Below are 22,120 nucleotides of genomic sequence, written 5' to 3'. Positions count from 1 at the left end.
CACAGACGAGCAAACATTTATCTACAGGTTGCTGGTGGCCAGTGAGATGTAAGCCAGATGTGCATGGAAGTTCCCAAGAATATTCACGGCTCAGACATGAATATAAGCGAGCGGATCATCATCATCATCATCATCATCATCACAAAAGGTGGAAAATTCTAGAACTGGTCTTGGAATCGCAGTCTATTTAAAGATCAGAGCTGTTCCCCATTACAGAAATTGAACTTTATTTTCTCTCTCTAATATACACATAGATATATATATATATATATATATATCTTATAATTTAAAAAAATTGATATATTATATACATATATATCTCATTTTTTATTATAATAGATATATATATATATCTCTATTATAATTTAAAAAAAATTATATATTATATACATATATATATATCTAATTTTTTTATTATAATAGATATATATATATATATATATCTATTATAATTTAAAAAAAATGATATATTATATACATATATATATCATTTTTTTTATTATAATAGATAATATATATATCTCCGCGCCATCTAGGATTTCTGCATTGTGATCAGCCTAGATCAAAAGCCCTGAGCATTTTACATTCTTAAGATCACACCGGATGTGCAACTTAGTTTTACACGTGATCTATACACTAAGCCCTATATAAGCAGTGACCAGACATCATCCATTACAGCAGTCTACATTTCTTCAATGCAGACATGGATAATGATAGAATTGCTGAGCGAATAGCTGGTATTTAATGCCATCAAGTATCAGCATTGTGCCCAAAGCATGCCCCGCTATCAGATCAGCCTATCCTCCTGTACCTCCTGCTCACACACCCCTGTGAAACACATCCCACCCGCCTGGTCATGATTTTCCATCTGTTGTTCTGCAGGGTGGTGCGTCCAGATCTCCAGGGGCAGGTCCTTGGGCAGAGGCCGTTCTTTGAGATGTACATCTAGCTGGCGGAAAAGGTCTTTGGGCTTTTTCTTGGCAAGAACTTCAACCTCTACATTAGGAACAAAAAAAAAAAAAGGAAAAAAGAAATCAATAATAGTAAACTGGTGTTTTCGCATCCATTACTATAACAATAACATTGTGTTTAGCTGTGGATGTCTTGGCCAGCGCAATGAAGACATAATACAACCTCCAAAAGGAAACAATTAATAATATAGTAATTATACATAGAAATACATTCTTTAAAGAGCAAACTTTTAACATAGTGTTCCTTGTGTTATTAGCAGACACTTTCCCATTCACTTGTTTTTAAAATTATCAACATAAATATGTTTAAAATTTAATAGAAAAAACAGCCACTAGGTGTCTCTGTTCTGTTCCCTGCCACAATTAATGCAATGAGTTTGGTCTCCTCCAGGCCTGGCAGGAGTCCAAATTCAGGAAGTGTTTCTCTGCACTGAGCTTGATTGACGGCTGCACAGAGCTCAAGGTGTTCTATTCTTTACAGCACTGCAATGATGTGAGGGCGGAAGTGGTCCCCCAGCAGGCTTCAGAGATGTCATGCCTGCTGGGAAACACCCACTTTCTCCTGCTGGGAGATTGCACTGTGTGAGCAAGAAGAAATGTAAGATACACAGCTTTTTAAAGCTCTGAAATTTCTTTTGAGGGTGGGAAGGGTGTAAGGAGTAGTTAATGAACATAGCCTGAGTTAGATTAGAAAAGTTTATTTGGTGACAGGTACTTTTTAATGAAAAAAAAACAAAAGGAGAAAATGTATTTATTTTAAATGGTAGGAAATAGCCTATAATAAATACCACTGTACAGGCCTGATCTCTCTCTCTCTCTCTATATATCCTAAAGTAATATCCCAATACTGATCATTAGAAAGGAGTTAAGAGAATGGTGGTCCCACAAAATATATAGCATCGCTGTCATTTAATAAAAAATAAAAAAAAAGACAAATAAAATAATATTTTTATTTGCCACAGACATGTCAAAAGTTTTGATTGGTTGGGGTCCTGGTGCTTGGGCCCCACCCATTGCTAGATATAGTCGGGAGAAGTGTGCAGCTGTGCACTTACTTCCCCAGCTCACTTACTGCTCTGAATCATTACAGCAGGGGGGGGGGTCCATTGTAAGTCTTGCACAAAATCAGGTTGAACGGTTAGCAGGGGAGTGAAGTACACAGTTGAGGCACTTCTACCAGCTATATACAGCCATCAGTAGGGGGGGTCTCAGCGCAAAGACCTTGATGAATCAAAGCTTTTTTTTTATTTATTTTTTTAAGTATTTTATAATTTTAGTAAACAGAACAGAACAAATCAACAACATTCCAGAGAGCATCATAAGAGCTCAATACGATAGACAAACAGAATCGGCAGAAACTGGCAATCTCAAACCGGAGACCGAGCAAACATGGAGTCTCTGGAGTAAACAGCCCAACAAACACCACACAGCCATCCCGGGAACCCCAGCAACCTCATACCCAAGGGCAGCCCAAGTAATTCACTGTGGGGAACTCACTCTCTCAGAAAGGACCACGACTCCCCCAAAATCAACCAAGGCATCCAGACCTTATCAAACTTTTTGGGGCATTTTCTATTAATATAGAGGGTTTTATACAACGGAACATACAGATTGACCAAATTAAGGACTAATCAAAGCTTTGGACATTAAATTACAGTAATGCTTTAAAGCAGGGGTGTCAAACTGGCGGCCCTCCAGATGTTGCAAAACTTCAACTCCCAGCATTAGCTGCAGCATATGGCTGTCTGGGCATGTCCAGGTATGCTGGGAGTTGAAGTTTTGCAACATCTGGAGGGCAACCAGTTTCAGACCACTGCTTTAAAGGGTAATTTAAGAGCTTAAAAACGTATCCCTATGATAGGGCATAAGTGTCAAATCAAGGGGGTCAAACCTCTGGGGGGGTCCAATCTCTAGAACAGGGCCCTGAATTTCCACAGTGCATTGAGCGTTGGGTCAGCACCATCTTTCCATAAATTGTCTATGTGAGCAGCGGAGATACCTAAGTGATGTACTCTGCTATCTTTGGCGCTCTCATAGGTAATGCATAGTTGCGCATGCAGACCCTGCTCCAGGCAGCAGGGAGATCAGACACTTTTTCTCTATCCTGTGGATAGAGGAAACATTTTTAACGCTGGAGTACCCCCCCCCCCCCCTTTTTAAATCCCGGTAGAAAATATGCAGAAGCAAGAAATGCAAAATAACCTTTGCTGACCCTTAAGATGAATGGCGGAAAGGGTCCATAGGCAGAGAGAGGACAGCTGGTGGTTACTTTCAAGTAGAGTGATATGGAAAAATAGCTAGTGTCTGAAAACTTACCTGTCTGAAAAAATAGCTTCTGTCTGAAACGCAAGAGCAAAAATAAAAAATAAAAGTTGTCCAGGATTTAAAAAAAAAAAAACACTTGTCAAGGGGGGTCCCTGGCATTGCAGCTCATTTCTATTGCAGTGCATGGAGGAGGAGGCTGCAGCATTAGCACAATTCATAGACCACTGTTTCCCAACCAGGGTGCCTCCAGCTGTGGCAAAACTACAACTCCCAGCATGCCCGGACAGCCTTTGGCTGTCCGGGCATGCTGGGAGTTGTAGTTTTGCCACAGCTGGAGGCACCCTGGTTGGGAAACAGTGGTCTAGTCCCAAGATTAAGACCCTGCAAGTCTGAACAATGGCCCTGGCATTAGCACATTTCATAAACCAGTGTTTCCCAACCAGGGTGCCTCCAGCTGTTGCAAAACTACAACTCCCAGCATGCCTGGGGGTTGAAGTTTTGCAACAGCTGGAGGCACCCTGGTTGGGAAACCATGTCAGACAGTAAATCTTTTATTTTTTTTGGGGAGAGGGAGAAAAAATAAATTGTAAACCTTCTTATTCTTAAAGGATAAGTGTATCCTAACCATAATCTACATCCTCGGACTGTTGTAATTGAAGCAACATGAGGTCTGAGGGCATGTGCAGTACAGTCGTGTTCTGAAGGCGGCCAGGCTGCTCACCAATAGAAATCTGCAACTGGAATGAATTATAGAATTCCTCATCCCCCCTCCCCACAACATAAAGTAGGATGGAATTATGTGACTGGAGATATACCTGCAATTCATGTGTCAAGTCTACAGAAAACACATGATAAGAGATTCCAAGACATCCTGCCTAGATATAGATAGAGACATAGACCTACAGTATCTCCCATAAGAGAGTCCACCCCTTACATTTATAAATATTTTAGATTTAGATTGTTATTATATTTAATTATATCTTTCATGTGACAACACTAAAGAAACGACACAGAGCTGCAATGTAAAGTAGTGAGTGCACAGCCGGTATAACAGTGTATAATGTTGTGTCCCCTCAGAATAACTCAACACACAGACATTAATGTCTAAACCTTGGCAACAAAAGTGAGAACTAGAGATGAGCGAACTTACAGTAAATTCGATTCGTCACGAACTTCTCGGCTCGGCAGTTGATGACTTTTCCTGCATAAATTAGTTCAGCTTTCAGGTGCTCCGGTGGGCTGGAAAAGGTGGGTACATTCCTAGGAAAGAGTCTCCTAGGACTGTATCCACCTTTTCCAGCCCACGGGAGCACCTGAAAGCTGAACTAATTTATGCAGGAAAAGTCATCAACTGCCGAGCCGAGAAGTTCGTGACAAATCGAATTTACTGTAAGTTCGCTCATCTCTAGTGAGAACATTCCTAAGTGGAAATGAAGAAATTGGGCAAAATCAGCCATTATCCCTCCCAGTGTCATGTGACTCAGTGTTACAATGTCTCAGTGTGAGTGGGGAGCAGGTGTCTTAATTTTGGGGTTATCGCTCTCACAATCTATAATACTGGTCACTGGAAGTTCAATATGGCACCTAATAGCAAAGAACTCTCTGAGGATCTGAAAATAAAAAATAATTGTTGCTATAACAAATTATGGCCTAGGCTTTAAGAGGATTGCCAAGACCCTGACCGTGAGCTGCAGCATAGTGGGCAAGATCGTATAGCCGTCTCACAGGACAGGTTCCACTCAGAACAGGCCTTGCAATGGTCGACCAAAGAAGTTGAGTGCACATGCTCAGAGTCATATCCAGAGGTTGTCTTTGGGAAATAGGCCTATGAGTGCTGCCAGTGTTGCTGCAGAGGTTAAAGGGGTGGAGGTCAGCCTGTCAGTGCTCAGACCATATGCTGCACACTGCATCAAATTGGTCAGCAAGGCTGTCATTCCATAAGGAAGCCTCTTCTAAAGATAAAGCACAAAAAAGCCTGCAAACAGTTTGCTGAAGAGAAGCAGACTAAGGACATGGGTTACTGGAACCATGTCCTGTGGTCCAATGGGACCAAGATAAAATTATTTGGTTAAGATGGGGTCAAGCGTGTGTGGTGGCAACTAGGTGAGGAGTACAAAGACAAGTGTATCTTGCCTACAGTCAAGCATGGAGGTGGGAGTGTCATGGTCTGGGCCTGCATGAGGGAACAACGAATGGCAACATGTACTGTGACATACTAAGGCAGAGCATGTCTACTCCCTTCGGAGACTAGGCCGCAGGGCAGCTCCGTGATGTCATCATGGAAGAGAACTCCAGTGACAACCTGTGAAGCTCTGGTGAGCTGCATTCCCAAGAGCCTTCAGGCAGTTCTGGGAAATAAAAGGTGGCCACACAAAACACTGACACTTTGGGGGAGATTTATCAAAACCTGTCTGGAGGAAAAGTTGCTGAGTTGCCCATAGCAACCAATCAGATTGCGTCTAATTTTTCACAGGCCTTTTAAAAAAAAAAAAATGAAAGAAGCGATCTGATTGGTTGCTATGGGCAAATCAGCAACTTTTACTCTGGACAGGTTTTGATAAATTTCCCCCTTTGAGCCTAATTTGGACATTCCCCCTTAGGCGTGTATTCATTTTTGATGACAAGGTTTCAACATTAATGGCTGTGTTGAATTATTCTGAGGGGACACAACATAATACAGTGACCCCTCGACCTACGATGGCCCCGACATACGATAATTTCAACATGCGATGGCCTCTCAGAGGCCATCGCATGTTGAAGGCAGCATCAACATACGATGCTTTTTTTATGTCGTGGCCATCGCATAAACGGCTATCCGACAGCGCAGACTGCTTCAGCTGCCACCAGATAGCCTTTTACGGTGCCCCGTGTGGTCCGCTGACGATCACTTACCTGTCCTCGGGGCTCCGGCGCGTCCTCTTCGGGATCCCCTGCATCGTCGGCGCCCTCCATCGTCGTCATCACGTCGCTGTGCACCCTGTCCCGTCATCCAATAGGAGCAGCGTGTGTAGCGACGTGATGGCGGCGACGGAGAGCGCGGATGCCGGGGAAACAGAGGCCTTGCCGGAGCGTTGGGGGCACCCCGGGGACGCGGCGACAGCGATGGACGGCGACATCCAGGGCAGCGGTGACGATCGGTGACTGTCCGGAGTGGCGGGGACAGGTGAGTACAACTTCCTATACCAGTGGTTTTCAACCTGCGGACCTCCAGATGTTGAAAAACTACAACTCCCAGCATGCCCGGACAGCCAATGGCTGTCCTGGCATGCTGGGTGTTGTAGTTTTGCAACATCTGGAGGTCCGCAGGTTGTAGACCACTGTCCTATACTTTACATTGCACGGATCCCTCAACACGCGATGGTTTCAACAAACGATGGTCCGTTTGGAACGGATTACCATCGTATGTTGAGGGACCACTGTACACGGTTGTACAGGCTGTGCACTCACTACTTTTCATTGCAGCAGAGCGTCATTGCTTCAGTGTTGTCCCATGAAAATAAAGAATAAAATATTGACATGAATGTGAGGGGTGGACTCACTTATGGGAGATGCTGTGTATAGGTTGACCGTGAAGTCCAAGACTCACCTTTCAGGATAAAGCCAGAATCGCTGATGGTTTTGTTCTGTGTTTTCCACACATGGTAGAGATGGAAGTAGATGGCAACATAGAGATCATTGAGAACAGCAAACACCTGTTGTCTGCGGTTACACTCCCTACAAGTAGAAGAGAATAATTTAGTATAACAAATGTGTTCTAGGGTCCTTGATACAAACAGACTCGAAACAAAATACATTTATAGTAATAAAGTCCTATATGAAATTCCAAAGTTATAGGCCCATAGAGGAGAATTTATAAAACCATTTAGACTGCTTTTTTTGGCTAAATTTGTTGCATGAAAAGTTACCGGCTGACCCTGTGCAACATTTCATTTAGAACATTTACATTTCCTGACCATGAAGTTCTCTTATTTAGATTACATTGTGCAGTGGTCATTGATTTATCATGTGCGACTTTTTGTAAAAAGTCTCACAAATGTTGCACGGGCCAGATTTAGAAGTTAACACAGGGCAGGTAGAGCAGTTCTGTGGTCATTCACCAAAGGCCATGCGACTTTTGATAAATGTGGCGCACGGCCGCCTTTCTCTGCAACATTTGTGCTCTATAGAGGTTTGAAACTCACACCAGTCTATGTAAGTGTCCCTCAGTCTATTGCACGTGCACAGCAAAGACCATTATACCTAGTGGAAGTTGCAGGCAACCAGGATCTTTTTAACCAGATTCTGATGAATGATTAACCCCTTAAGGACCAAGCATTTTTCTGTTTTTGCACTTTCGTTTTTTCCTTCTTACCTTTTAAAAATCATAACTCTTTCAATTTTGCACCTAAAAATCCATATGATTGCTTATTTTTTTGCGCCACCAATTCTACTTTGTTGTGACATCAGTCATTTTACCCAAAAATCTACAGCGAAACAGAAAAAAAAATCATTGTGCGACAAAACTGAAGAAAAAACTAAATTCTGTAAGTTTTGGGGGCTTCTGTTTCTACACCGTAAATTTTTCGGTAAAAATGACACTATCATTTTAATGGTATGGACCTACAGATTAAAGATACCCTACTTATATAGGTTTGATTTTGTCGTACTTCTGGAAAAAATCATAACTACATGCAGGAAAATGTATACATTTAAAATTGTCATCTTCTGACCCCTATAACTTTATTTTTCCGCATACGGGCCGGTATGAGGGCTACTTTTTTGCACCGTGATCTGAAGATTTAATCGGTACCATTTCTGTTTTGATTAGACTTTTTGATCGCTATTTATTCCTTTTTTTTAATGGTATGAAAAGTGACCAAAAATACGCTATTTTGGACTTTGGAATTTTTTTGCGCGTACGCCATTAACCGTGCGGTTTAATTTACAATATATTTTTAGAGTTCGGACATTTACGCACGCGGCGATACCACATGTTTATTTTTATTATGTTTATATATTTTTTATATGGAATTTGGGAAAAGGGGGGTGATTTAAAAACTTTTAAAGGAAGGGTGTGTGTTTTTAATTTGAAACTTTTTTTTTTTTTTTTTACACATTTAGTCCCCTTAGGGGACTTTTAGGAGGAATCATTTGATTCCTCATACAGATCAATGGGATTACATACAATCCCATTAATCTGTGTTCTCTGCGCTCGATTGAAAAAGTCTGGCGCTGCCAGGCTCTATCATTCTGAGCACCGGAGCCGCCGCAGCAGGAGAGGTAAGCCCTCAGGCTACCTCAGTAGTGGATTGTCCCCGCAATCACGCTGCGGGGGGGGGGGGGTTGGGGTTTGTGGGGCAATCCACCCCTCTGGACCACCAGGGACTGGATACATGCACCTTTAGACGCCGATGTCAACTTTGACAGCGGCGATCTAATGGGTAAATAGCCAGCCCCGGCAATCGCCACATATCGGCTATTAACGCCGGCCCCCAGCTACAGGAATCAGCTGGGGGCCGGCCGGTATGACGCAGGCTCGAGTCAGCAGCCCTCGTCATACCCCGGTAACGGCCATTGGACGAGCACAGACGTTCATGGTCGTTATCGGGTTAAAACTGTAGGTCAAGGTTTGGCATTACTTAGTGCACCCAAACCGAAAAGATCAGCAGCAGGAAACGGGAGGCTCCTGTGCATAGGAGGCCACCAAGGTGGGAAGAAGATGCGGCCTGCGGAGGTAGTGCGATGCTCTGGGATAGTGGTCTCCAAATAGTGGCCCTCCAGATGTTGCAAAACTTCAATTCCCAGCATGCCCAGACCGCCGTTGGTCCCAACCTCTGTGAACCCTCACGACCTATAAAACTGGGCCCAGTTTCTCCCCGCTGCATGAAGCAGTAGTTTGGCATGCGCTTTATCCACTGTCTATGGGAGTGCCAGAGATACATGAATATAGCGCTCAGGTATCTCCAGCGCTCCCACAGAATCCATGGAATACTTTTTGCTATTGGAAAAGCTACTAAGTTTTCATGGACCCAAAAGCTTCATGCTGAGATTACAACATAAGAAGGATCCAAAGTGGTTAGCCTCCATTTATTTATCACAGGATGGCCTTGTAGTTTACAATGTGGCTCTGTGTTTTGGTTCAGAATTTAAAAATTTGCAGGGAACATGTGAGCCCGAGACTTGCCCTGAGACTATTGCGATCTAGATATGTATTTACAGGAAGCCCCATGCAAGTCTATGGAACCTCGGACAAAGCAGTCTTTAACCCCTTAACGATGAATGACGTAAATGTACGTCCTGGTGAGGTGGTACTTAACGCACCAGGACGTACATTTACGTCCTAAGCATAACCGCGGGTATCTGAGCGATGCCCGGATCATGCACAGCAGGTCCCGGCTATTGATCGCAGCCAGGGACCCGCCGGTAATGGCGGACATCCGCAATCCCGCAGATGTCCGCCATTAACTCCTCAGATGCCGTGATCAATACAAATCACGGCATCTGCAGCATCGCGGTCACCTAAATGGATGATCGGATCGCCAGCAGCGATCCGATCATCCTGCACGGCAGCCGGAGGTCCCCTCACCTGCCTCTGCTGCCTTCCGGGCGTCTTCTGCTCTGATCTGCCTTCCCGCAGACCAGAGCAGAAGATGACCGATAACACTGATCAGTGCTATGTCCTATACATAGCACTGAACAGGATTAGCAATAGAATGATTCCTTTAAATAGTCCCCTATGGGGACTATTAAAGTGTAAAAATAAAAGTAAAAAAATAAAGTAAAGAAAGAAAATGTGAAAAAACACCTCCCCCAATAAAAACGTAAATTGTCCCATTTTCCCTATTTCACCCCCAGAAAGTGTTAAAAGAATATTGTATATACATATTTGGTATCACGCGTGCGTAAATATCTGAACTATTAAAATAAAATGTTAATGATACCATACAGTGAACGGCGTGAACGTAAAAAAAAAAAGTCCAAAATAGCTGCTTTTTTATAACTTTTTATTCCAAAAAAGATTAATAAAAAATGTATTAAGTTTTATATAAGCAAATATGGTATCAATAAAAAGTACAGATCACGGCGCAAAAAATAAGCTCTCATACCGCCACTTATACGGAAAGATGAAAAAGTTATAGTTCTTCAAAGTAGGGGGGTTTTAAACATACTAATTTGGTTTAAAAGTTTGTGATTTTTTTTTTAAGCGCAAAAGTAATAGAAAAGTATGTTATCATGGGTATCATTTTAATCGTATTGACCCAAAGAATAAATAACACATTATTTTTATTGTAAATTGTACGGCGTGAAAACGAAACCTTCCAAAATTATCAAAATTGTGGTTTTCTTTTTAATTTCCCCACACAAGTAGTATTTTTTTGGTTGCCCATACATTTTATGGTAAAGTGAGTGATGGCATTACAACGGACAACTGGTCGCGCAAAAAACAAGCCCTCATACTAGTCTGTGGATGAAAATATAAAAAAGAGTTAAGATTTTTTGACGGCGAGGAGGAAAAAACGAAAACGTAAAAATAAAATTGTCTGCGTCCTTAATGTCCAAATGGGCTGCGTCCTTAAGGGGTTAAAGAGTACCTGTCATCAAACTATATTTTCTAAACTAACTCAGATTATATTCCCTAATTACACCTAACACCCCTCTTGCCCTTAAACATTTCTCTGAGTTTTAAAAAGCTGTGTATCATACCTTTCCCCTTGCTCACATTGTCTGAGCTCCCGGCAGGAGAAAGTGGGCGTTCCCCAGCAGGCTCAACATCACTGCCTGCAAGAGCTGTGCCTCGTCATGCCCTACAGGCACTTCCTGAGTTTGGACTTCTGCAAGTATGGGTGGAGACCAAACTAACTGTTTGACTTGCGGCAGGGAACAGAACAGAGCCACCTAGTGGCCGTTTTTTTTCATTTACATTAAAAACATGTAAAGGTTGAGAATTTTACCAGCAACTTATAATAACATAAGGAACAATATATTTAAAAAGTTTAGTGACAGGTACTCTTTAAATCACAATAGTCCTAGGGCAGGTCTCTGCCTCAATTTCCCCCAGGAATTTTTTTAATATAGCTACAAAGTTGAAACAGAGCTGAACTTTAATCCAACTCCTTAGAGCGAAGAGAATGCAGCAGGGAAATCACATATACAGCAATAACCATGTGTTACAACAAGGAAAAAGCAAACTCTGCTCTGCTACAGCAGTATACGCTGTCACTCACCTGCTCACGCACCCCTCTCTCAGAACCTGGATACAGATTCTTGTGATGTTAAGGGACATGAGACAGAACGGGAAGCTCTGGAATAGAATACGCAGCATTATATTCAGAATGAATGTGTAATGTGTGACTGAAGGGGCATGGTTGTAGTGATACCATCTATACATTGTGTATAACAGACCTGTGTGTGGTGCTGGGACAGGCGGAAAATGTCATGAGCCAAAGGCAGTATTTTGGGGTCCATCACCATGTGCAACAGATGCATAAGACCAAGCAAGCCAGCTGCTCTTAGATCAGTGCCAGGATCCAGACCTGCAGGGCGAGAGAGCGGGCATCTCAGACTGTCAGTGTATGACAATAAAAGGTCTAAAGCAGTGTTTCCCAACCAGGGTGTCTCCAGCTGTTGCAAAACTACAATTCCCAGCATGCCCGGACAGCCGAAGGCTGTCCGGGCATGCTGGGAGTTGTAGTTTTACAACAGCCGGAGGCACCCTGGTCTAAATATACAAATGACGTATGTGATGAGGAACCTTGAGAAAGACATTTCTTTATGTTGTCCAAAAAACAATGGCAGCCTGCACTCTCAGAATAATCAGGATGCCATGTATAGGCTCCCTCTATCCACATCAACATCTCACCTTGGAATCCTAGTTGCTCCCAGTGCGATCCATATAGGGGGCAGTCAAACCTGGCACCAGTCAGCTTCTTGTATATGGTCTGCAGCACTCGCACATGAACTTGTTGGCCATTATCAAGTGGACCTATGTAAATAAAATAAACACACCATATAGTCACACAGCACAAATGATGCAAATCAACCTGCTATATAAAACAGGAAAGGTCTAGTTCACTGAGCAAACCATTGGCTAAAGGGTTAAAGGGGTACTCCTCCTCCCCCCCCCCCCCCCACCTAGAAATGTTATCCCCTATCCAAAGGATAGGGGATAACACGGCTGATCGAGGGGGGGGGGGGGGGGGGACCTCCGTGATCTCTGAGCCGGCGCTGCAGTGTTTATGAACACTGAAGCCACGCCCCCTCCCATAGACATGAATGGAGGGGACGTGATCGTGGTGGTCGCTCGTCATCTGGGACGGAGCAGAGTTCGCTCCGTGCATCGGATTACGAGGTGCCATGCCAGTGATTGTGGGGGTCCCGGCGGCCGGTCCCCAGTGGTCAGACACATGATCCCCGACCCCTACATTTAGAAAAGATATATTATAGTAATTATTATTATAATACGTCAATAAATAAAGTATTGTTCATGGCTAGTTCTTGAACACACTAATTTATAGCCAAATATTTTTATTTTATTTTTCCCCTCAGCATTCATGCAATAACTTTATATTTACTATACTTGCATGACGCCTTCACGTATGGGTATAAACATATTAGAAGGCCACTGCTAGGTCTCCCTGAGGACAAAAGATCAGGCATGTTAAAATCCAACATATGCATTACATGGCCAATGATCTCCCCAATATTGGCGACTTTAGGCAACCTTTATACAATACGTATGGCCAGCTTTAAGGCAGCTCCCATGCCACATTGCTGGTATTATGGAGCTCCGGTCCACCCTGGGCGGGGCTTCCTGGATCGGGGATGTGACATCACAGGCCTGCTCTGGCGACTGGCAACAAAGCTCCATAATACCGGTGGCACACAGAATTGAGAAAGGTAGGTGTGGGTTTTTTTTGTATGTTTTTTAACTACCTACTTACTGAGCAAATGAATACAAAAAATGCTGCAAGAATAACCACTTTAAAGGGGTACTCCGGTGTATTTTTTTTTTTTTTTTAACAACTGGTGCCAGATTTGTAAATTACTTCTATTTCAAAATCTTAATCCTTCCAGTACTTATCAGCTGCTGTATGCTCCACAGAAAATTATTTTATTTTAAAATGTATTTTCTGTCTGACCACAGTGCTCTCTGCTGACACCTATGTCCATGTCAGGAACTGTCAGGAGCAAATCCCCATAGAAAACCTATCCAGAGAGTGTCAGCAGAGAGCACTGTGGTCAGACAGAAAATAAATTTAAAAATAAAAGAACTTCCTCTGTAGTATACAGCAGCTGATAAGTACTGGAAGGATTTAGATTTTTAAATGGAAGTAATTTACAAATCTGTTTAACTTTCTGGTTAACTTGTTATCCACTGGAGTACCCCTTTAAAGCCACTTTACCGAATGTATGTGTCCAGAAACCACGTCTCCATCCATTTACCAATGTTGTCAGAATTATCGGTATAAATTAAGGGACATAAGTACTGGCAGTTTAATTGGTTATCAGATTATATATAAATTATTAAGAAAACCTTTACCAGACCTGGCATATAATACACTGCCACAATAGATCACCAAAAGTTATACACTTACACTGTGCTATGGTCAGCACCAAGTCCCTCTCTGCATGTAGATCCCTATGGAGCCTGGGTGGTCCGAACAGTAGATGACTAACCGCAGACAGCCCGGAGCGTCGTACATTGGGCTGGATCTTTTTCTGGAAGTAGAAAGCAGCAGCATTGTAGAATGACTTGTGAACAGAGGAGACAGCATTTTATGATAAGGGGATCATTAAGGTCTTGTTATGACTACAAAATTGCCAATGCCATTTAAAAAAAAAAAAAAAAAAAAAAAGTGTACTATGGTTAGAATGAGCAGGTAAAGGTGCTCAGTTATTCAAAACAGACTCAGGGAGGAAGTGAATGCATGGTAAGTGAGGGCGGGCTCAGTGCTGGCCTCCTACATGCCCCTTTCTGAGCAGTGGATGACAGAATGAGTGAGCAGCAGAACAGATAGATTTGTGAGCCAAATACAGAATCTAGGCACAAAAAATACATAAGGCATCTGTATGATCTAGTAACACACTATAGATATATATATATATATAGCAACAAAAGAATGCAGCAGCACACTGCCAGCACAAGGATATAGGTGAAACATGAACATGCAGATAAAACATGGAGAGCTATACAGCTATGGTGTAATAGATGCAAATGTGAAACTATGAAATAGTGAGGCACTTAGCTCGCAAATTTGTCTCCGCCGGCGGTCAAATAGCTTGCACCGTCCCACCTCTGAATATGCCTCTGTGTTTTAACTGCTCTCCATGTTTTAACTGCATATTAATGTTGCACCTATATCCTTGTGCTGGCAGTGTGCTGCTGTATTCTACTGTTGCTGTATATCTAGCCTAGTAGCATGCACCTGCAGGCCAGGTCCATATAATAGTTTGGTATCAACTAAAGTGCTGGCTGACTTATTCTTTGTCTCTCTATATATATATTTATTTATTTTATTTTTTTTGGTGATCTATATTTTTCCTCTGCTCGTTCCAGCACCCAGACCCTAGCCAATCAACACTTTTCTATGATGTAAACGCAAATTTCAGCAGCACTCTGCAAGCACAAGGATATATGTATAATATAAACCAATTAGAATTGCATTACTGCTATAAAGAAAACAGGTCCACTCCTTAAAGGAAAACTGTCACCTTGATCACTCAATACACTGTTATAGTGTGGGTGACCAGGAATCCAAAGATGGGTCACTTACTATAATTGGTGCTGTGGTACCCAAAATATTGGCTGGCGAAGTTTCTGAATTCAGGGAGTCATGCACAGGAGGCGGGGTCCCGCCGGCTGGCCGCCCCTGCTTTTTTCCATCTTCTACATCAGCTGTCCCCTTAGTTAGCATATTCATATTCTGCGACTCCACTTCCTAATGACGTGAGTCGCATGTCACGTGAGCCATGTGCTGTTGGGTTCTGTGTTCCTTGGGGTCGATTCCTACCTCCAACCGGAATGGTTCCGGCCCTTCTGACTTCCTAGTCGACCTTTTCTTGTCTCTCGTTATGGACTGTGGCTTTGGAGTCTTTACATAGGACGGTCTCTTCCTTGGCGTCCTAGTCCTTCTCCATGGACGGGTGTTCTGGGAGTTCAGTTTATGGGGCTCGGTTGTCTCTGCCCTGGATCTTGTCCGCAGACCTTACGATCGAGTGGGTTCGGTCTCTGGACTGACTCCCCTTTCGCTGTTGATTAGGCTTTTCCCTCCCCAGGGGACTGCTTTGGTACGTCCCATCAGTAAGGTGTCCCCCAAAGAAGAGCGACCGAGAAAAGGAGATTTTTTTTTGTACTCACCGTAAAATCTCTCTCTCATAGCCTTCATTGAGGGACACCGCACCCACTTTATTTATTTTTTTATTTTTATTTTTTAAATCTGGGATTCCTTTCTAGGGTCCTTTGGACATGTTCTTTGTTGGCTTCTCCTACTGCTTTGTGACAAAACGGATAACCTCACTGCAGGTGGGCGGGTATATCCTGCCAGGGAGGAGCCAACTTTTTTTCCCCCTAGTATCAGCGCCTCCTAGTGGCAAGAGCATATACCCATCAGTAAGGTGTCCCCCAATGAAGGCTACGAGAAAGATTTTACGGCGAGTACAAAAAAAATCTCCTTATTATACAAATATCTAGGTGCTTGCAGTGTGCTTCTGTAATTTTGGTGTTTTAATTTGTGTTGCAGCCCCAGCAGCGCAAACCTGATAATAATAGTTGTTTTGGATGTGCGGACCATTTTTTCTTTTCTGTAGGTCTCTAGGATGTGTCAAAAAAAACCTACAATATCCTAGCCCTTAATATAGAGAAAATTCACACAAAATAACCCATGATTGGTATCAAATACAAAACAATTACACACCGAGTAGCTGACAACTGCCACACACAAAAATATTAGTATGCCACACAAAAATATTGATATAGTATCAACACTCCAAAGCGTTTCGCCCCGCTTCGTCCAGGAGTGATTACTCCCGGAAGAAGCAGGGCGAAACGCGTTGGAGTGAGGTGGGGGAACACCGGAGTAGCTCACACTACTATTCGTGGTTTGTACATTTCCACATTGGATGTTTTCTATTTAACATTGCCTTATTCTGGTGCAATTGGCGTTTTCCGTTATTACCTTGGCACATGTTATTAATGTACTGAAGATATATGCACATTTGCACTTTACTTTCCATCAACTGTATACTTCGTGCTAATATATTGCCCAGTGTTATTACTAGCCTATTCTAGCATATCCATGTGGATACTATATTAATATTCGTGTGTGGCAGTTGTGCCTTCATTACCATATTTATATTCCTCTACTCTGTGTTCCCCCGCCGCCTGTTTTCATTTTCGTCTGAGTGTTCTATGTTTTTTAGGGATTATTTTGTTGTTTCTGTAGTAATTCGTATACATGTGTAATGTACGCTGTCTATGTAACTTCTGGAGCTATAATAACCATAGACTGTACGTGAACTATATAAATACACCAATAAGTGTCCATGAATGAATTACCCGTATTTTTCGCCGTATAAGACGCACTTTTTCTTCCCCAAAACTGGGGGGAAAAAAGTCGGTGCGTCTTATACGGCGAATACACCCTATCACGGCGGTCCCTGCGGCCATCAACGGCCGGGACCCGCGGCTAATACAGGACATCACCGATCGTGGTGATGCCCTGTATTAACCCTTCAGATGCGGCGATCAAAGCCGCGTCTGAAGGGAAAGTGACACTAACCCGGCTGTTCAGTCGGGCTGTTCGGGACCGCCGCGATTTCACCGCGGCGATTTCACCGCGGCGGTCCCGAACAGCCCGACTGAATAGCCGGGTTAGTGCTTACAGGACACCGGGAGGGACCTTACCTGCCTCCTCGGTGTCTTCTCCGTTCAGGGATCCCCTGTATGCCGGCGCTCTCCTTCCTCGTCATCACATCGTTGCGTACGTGCGTCGGAGTGCGTAACGACGTGATGACGGCGACGGAGAGCGAGGATACCCGGCCGGCAGCAGAGACGTTCCAGAGCGACAGGGACACGGCGACAGCGATGGAGCGACATCCAGGGCAGCGGTGACGGGTCCGGAGCGGCGGGGACACGTGAGTATTACCTCCTCCTGCAGTGGTCTTCAATCTGCGGAGCTCCAGATGTTGCAAAACTACAACTCCCAGCATGCCCGGACAGCCGTTGGCTGTCCGGGCATGCTGGGAGTTGTAGTTTTGCAACATCTGGAGGTCCGCAGGTTGAAGACCACTATTGGGTTCAAAATCTTTAATTTTTTAGATTTTGCACCTAAAAATAGGGTGCGTCTTATACGCCGGTGCGTCTTATACGCCGGTGCGTCCTATAGGGCGAAAAATACGGTAGTAGTGAACACTTTGAAATATATGATGGGCACCATGGCTCTCCCGAACAGCTGATCAGTGGGGGTGCCAGGTGCTGGACCATGAAGAGGCTGTGTTACATTGTTTACTCCCATGAAGGTTAATAGCAGTTGCCTTAACAACACAGCATCATAATCCCTTGATCTTGAGATAAGTACAGGTCCCAAAGGTGGCACCTACAGCTAACACACCTATGGCATATGCTTTACATCCGTGTTTCCCAACTAGGGTTCCTCCAGCTGTTGCAAGACTACAACTCCCAGCATGCCCGGACAGCCTTTGCAATAGCTGGAGGCACCCTGGTTTGGAAACACTGCTGCAGATATACTATATAATGTTCAGATGGAAATAATTACAATTTTATGTTCGGTATCTGCACTTTTATAAATTGGTTTTGTATATCTAGCCGGCTCCATACCATGTATTCTGACAGGTCTGCTGTCTGGAAGTATTGCAGTGCTTCATTGAAGGATATCAAAGGCGTCTGTCCAGGAAGAACCCCCAGAAGTCCTGTATACAGACACAGTATATGGTTAACATCTCATAGGATCAGGATATAATGGGAATGTTACCTAAAACAACAACTCAGAAAAGAAGGCTGGAATAAGGCATACCACCTGTGCCACCCACAAAGGACCTACATCACCTTCAACATCTCTATGTATGTGGCTGTAGATACTGTAGAATCTCCCTTAGTGGACAGTTTGAAATTCCCATAAGACTTAATGTATTTGCATCCTCCGAATAGGGGACATTCTGAATAATGTACACAGACACACCCAATAGGGGACAAAACATTTCCAATAGGGGACAATCAGACTTATGTACAAGCCCTACCTTGTACACAGGGCCGCCGTCAGGGGGTACAGCCAATATCCCAGTAAGGGGCCCAAGTCGCGCCCCCTTCCCACAGATTTTCGTTGACGGGGCGGGCATGATGTCACAAGGGGGCGGCCTCGAACACGGAAGCCCGCACACAGCGTCTGGAGTAATAAACTTCCGGACGCTGCGAGCGGAGCTCCAGAAGACAGGGCAGTGGAGAACCCCTTTAAACATTGGTCTCTTGCTTCTATACATCCCCCGGCCACATCATTCACCCCCCCCCCCCCGTGCCACTTTATTTCCCCTCTGCCAAATCATCCCCCCCCCCTTAATTGCCCCGTGCCAAATAATTTCCTCTTGATCACCCCCTGTGCTATTTACTTCCCCCTTCATTGCCCGCTATGCAAATTCATCGCCCCATCTTTACCACCCACTGCGCCATTTTATTCCCCCTTTATCCCCCTGTGCCACTTCATAAAGAAGGGGATGATGAATTTACACAGATGGTAATGAAAGGGGAATGAAATGGCTCAGGGGGATCAAGTAGAAATGATGTGGCACAGAGGGGGATAATTTGGCACAATGTATGGGGGAATAAGATGGGACAGGGTATAAAAGGGGGGATGAAAAGTTTCCAAGGGTGATAAGCGGGAGATTCTACTGTAATATTGCTTGTTGTTGTGTTTTATAGGTAATTACACTCTGGAAGAAGTACAGGACAGTATTTCTAATTTAGGAAGAATTTTGAGCCCTTTTCCCAATAATGAACATCTCTCAATAGTGGACCCTTTTTTTATTCCCCGTGAGAGTCCACTATTGGGAGATTATACTGTATTAGCTTAATGCATGATTCGGCCTACAGCTATCCCCCCAGCTATTATCTTTAGGGAACAGAAACACATTGAATCACATTGAAACCAGAAGGACCCGCAAACAATAAAAAAAAAAAAAAAAAAGTCATGTATCTATAGATAGTCCAGAGGCGGTTTGTACATACCTGATTTCTTACAGTACAACTCTAAAGAAAGAAAAGCAGAGACAAAGTTAGATCTGTATATAATGATAGAAGACAGAAACATGTTTCCAAATGTAAGTGTATAAAATATATAAAGCTATGCAGCTGCTTTTTCCTAGGTTTGGGCACCAAAGGTGGAATAAGGGGTGCAAGCTTTGGGTGCCAAGGCCATCAGGGCCAGATGTGGCAGGCGACATGCCCTGTGCGGTGATGTGTATACTACCCTGCAGAGCTTTATGCTCCAAATGCAGGAGGAATTCGCTTAAAAAAAAAAAAAAAAAAAAAAAAAGTCCTCAGTATTACCAGTATTATATACAGAGTGCATGTAGGGAGCGGACACGGCGGGAAGTCAGTAAGGAGAATCTTTAGCCAATACCTAAAGTGCAGGAAGGGATATCAAAGAAGGGGGCAGTCTTATTCCAGTATTAGAAAATTGTATTAAAAAAACACGCCCAAGTGTTATTGCAATTTGTACTGGTTTCAGCATGTTTTTGCTTAAAATACCCGACAGAAAGTTGTGTAGTCCTTTTATTGTCAGTGTGGTGTTGTCTCCAATTCCCTGGCTCCTCCCGCTCTTCCGAGACGACGCACCATCCTCTGCTGTTTCAGCAGCCTTGCCTGGATCTTGCCTCTGAGCTTTAGCCTCGCCCCCCGAGTGATGTCATTACCTCTGCCAAGCCCCTTCAGCAACATCATCATCGCACTATACACATAGTCATATACACATATTTCTTTATTGGGCATTTTGGGAAGCATGAGGTGTGTTCACAGCATGCTGCTTCACGATGGAACAAAGCCACAGGGGAGCAAACGGGAAATTTATGCAGCAGGTGCTGCAGACTTAGTCGGCTGTGTACAGAAACTTTCTGTAACCACTGTGTGCAGGGAACCGGCATAAGTGCTGTGGGAGGCTGTGTGCGTGGGGGGAGGGGGGTGTGATGGAAAGCAATGTATTCTGGGAATTGTAGTACTGAGCAACTGCTCATCAAGCAAGTAGTGAGAGGACAAGGTAGTGGAGGAGATTAGATTCCCCCAAAATAAATAGATTTTGGATGATTTCAGAACTAGGATTAAATGGCCACTTATTAAACGTTAAATTTAATATGTTCTTCCTTAAACCTATTAAAATATTTCTTATATACTTTAATGAAAATGTTTGACTATATCTATATCTATCTATATCTAAAAACAAGGATAAGTTGGCCAGCACATACTGATACCGAAACTACTGCAAGGACCTGGCATACAGGTGCACGCTGCTGGGCTGAATATACATAAACAGGAGAATACAGCAGCACACTGCTAGCACAAAGATACAGATAAAACATGAAATGCTATATAGCTATAATGAAAAGAAATGAAAAAGTGAGGCCATCCCAATGAGGTCACCTTACCGTGGTGGGATGGTCCAAACTATTTGGCTGCCAAATTGTGAGCCAAGTACCTCACTTTTTCATTTTTTGCATTATAGCTATATAGCATTTCATGTTTTATATGTATCTTTGTGCTAGCAGTGTGCTGCTGTATTCTCCTGTTTATATATCTATATATCTATCGCTATCTATCTCTCTCTCTATATATATATATTATATAGCTATATAATTCATGCTTGAAAATGGCTGCTATGGCAGCTGAAACGTTGCACTTGCTTGTTGATATGGAATAAAAATCTTCACCTTTTTATGCTACAACGGTGTGCTACGGCTGCTCCTTGCCTTTGGAGATCTATACATTTTATTTATTTATATATTTTTTAATGTTTGAATATCCGGCCACTAGGGGTCTGCCTCCTGGTGTCGGCGTCAGTGACAGGTACTCTAACAGATAAGCAATGCTTTATGCTTCTGCAGTATTCTTTTTTTTTTTTACCTGACATTGAAGTACTTCTTTATGGACATATATGGTACAGGGTAAACTGTATTTATGGGACCAGAGTGTATGATTCAATGGCCCTAGTATGTCATATGATTATTTGTAAATTTTGAAAATTTTAAAAAGGTTTATTTCTATTTTAGATTCTTCCAGCTTTCCTGTGTGTACGGTACTTGACGCCATACATAACCTATAGAACAGTGGTCTTCAAACTGTGGACCTCCAGATATTGCAAAACTACAACTCCCAGCATGCCCGGACAGCCAACGGCTGTCCGGGCATGCTGGAAGTTGTAGTTATGCAATATCTGGAGGTCCACAGTTTTGAGACCACTGTGCTATAGCAGTTTCTGGGCAACCATATTTCCAGATACATGGAATTATTTGAATCCAGAGTTAAACACAGACACCATCATACAGGCATGAACTGACCTGTCTGTATGTTTTCCAAGGCGTCCCATTCCTGCTCTGCTCTCAGCAAATCTTCACTTTCTGCAAACACAAAAAGGGAACTTTTTAAGTAAAACAGAGACTGACAAACGAAGAAGGCTCTAAGAGAACCTATAAATCACAGAGGCAGTCCATTAATTTTAGATGTAAAAAAAGAGGGATAGGAGAGAGAGCGAGAGAGAGAGCGAGAGAGCGAGAGAGCGGTAGAAATGAGAGAGAGAGAGAGAGATATGAGAGAGAGAGAGAGAGAGATAGAAATGAGAGAGAGAGAGAGAGAGAGAGAGAGAGAAATGAGAGAGAGAGAGAGAGAGATAGAAATGAGAGAGAGA

At 43.2% G+C, this 22,120-nt stretch overlaps 1 protein-coding gene across 1 annotated transcript; it reads right to left on the bottom strand.

The window, feature by feature from the left end:
• Window positions 1-474: 474 nt before the first annotated feature.
• Window positions 475-21,833, bottom strand: ELMOD3 (ELMO domain containing 3; the record flags this gene model as incomplete). Its single annotated transcript, XM_056569200.1, is given in 9 exon segments — window positions 475-996; window positions 6,823-6,950; window positions 11,441-11,517; window positions 11,619-11,749; window positions 12,076-12,198; window positions 13,811-13,934; window positions 18,052-18,143; window positions 19,453-19,473; window positions 21,774-21,833. Coding segments are annotated over 9 exon segments (965 nt in total), but the record flags the coding sequence as incomplete, so codon positions are not given.
• Between the last annotated feature and the right edge of the window lie 287 nt (window positions 21,834-22,120).

This window comes from Hyla sarda, chromosome 4, assembly GCF_029499605.1.
Source record: "Hyla sarda isolate aHylSar1 chromosome 4, aHylSar1.hap1, whole genome shotgun sequence".
Lineage (NCBI taxonomy): Eukaryota > Metazoa > Chordata > Amphibia > Anura > Hylidae > Hyla > Hyla sarda.
This window is presented reverse-complemented; position numbering and strand designations above follow the sequence as displayed.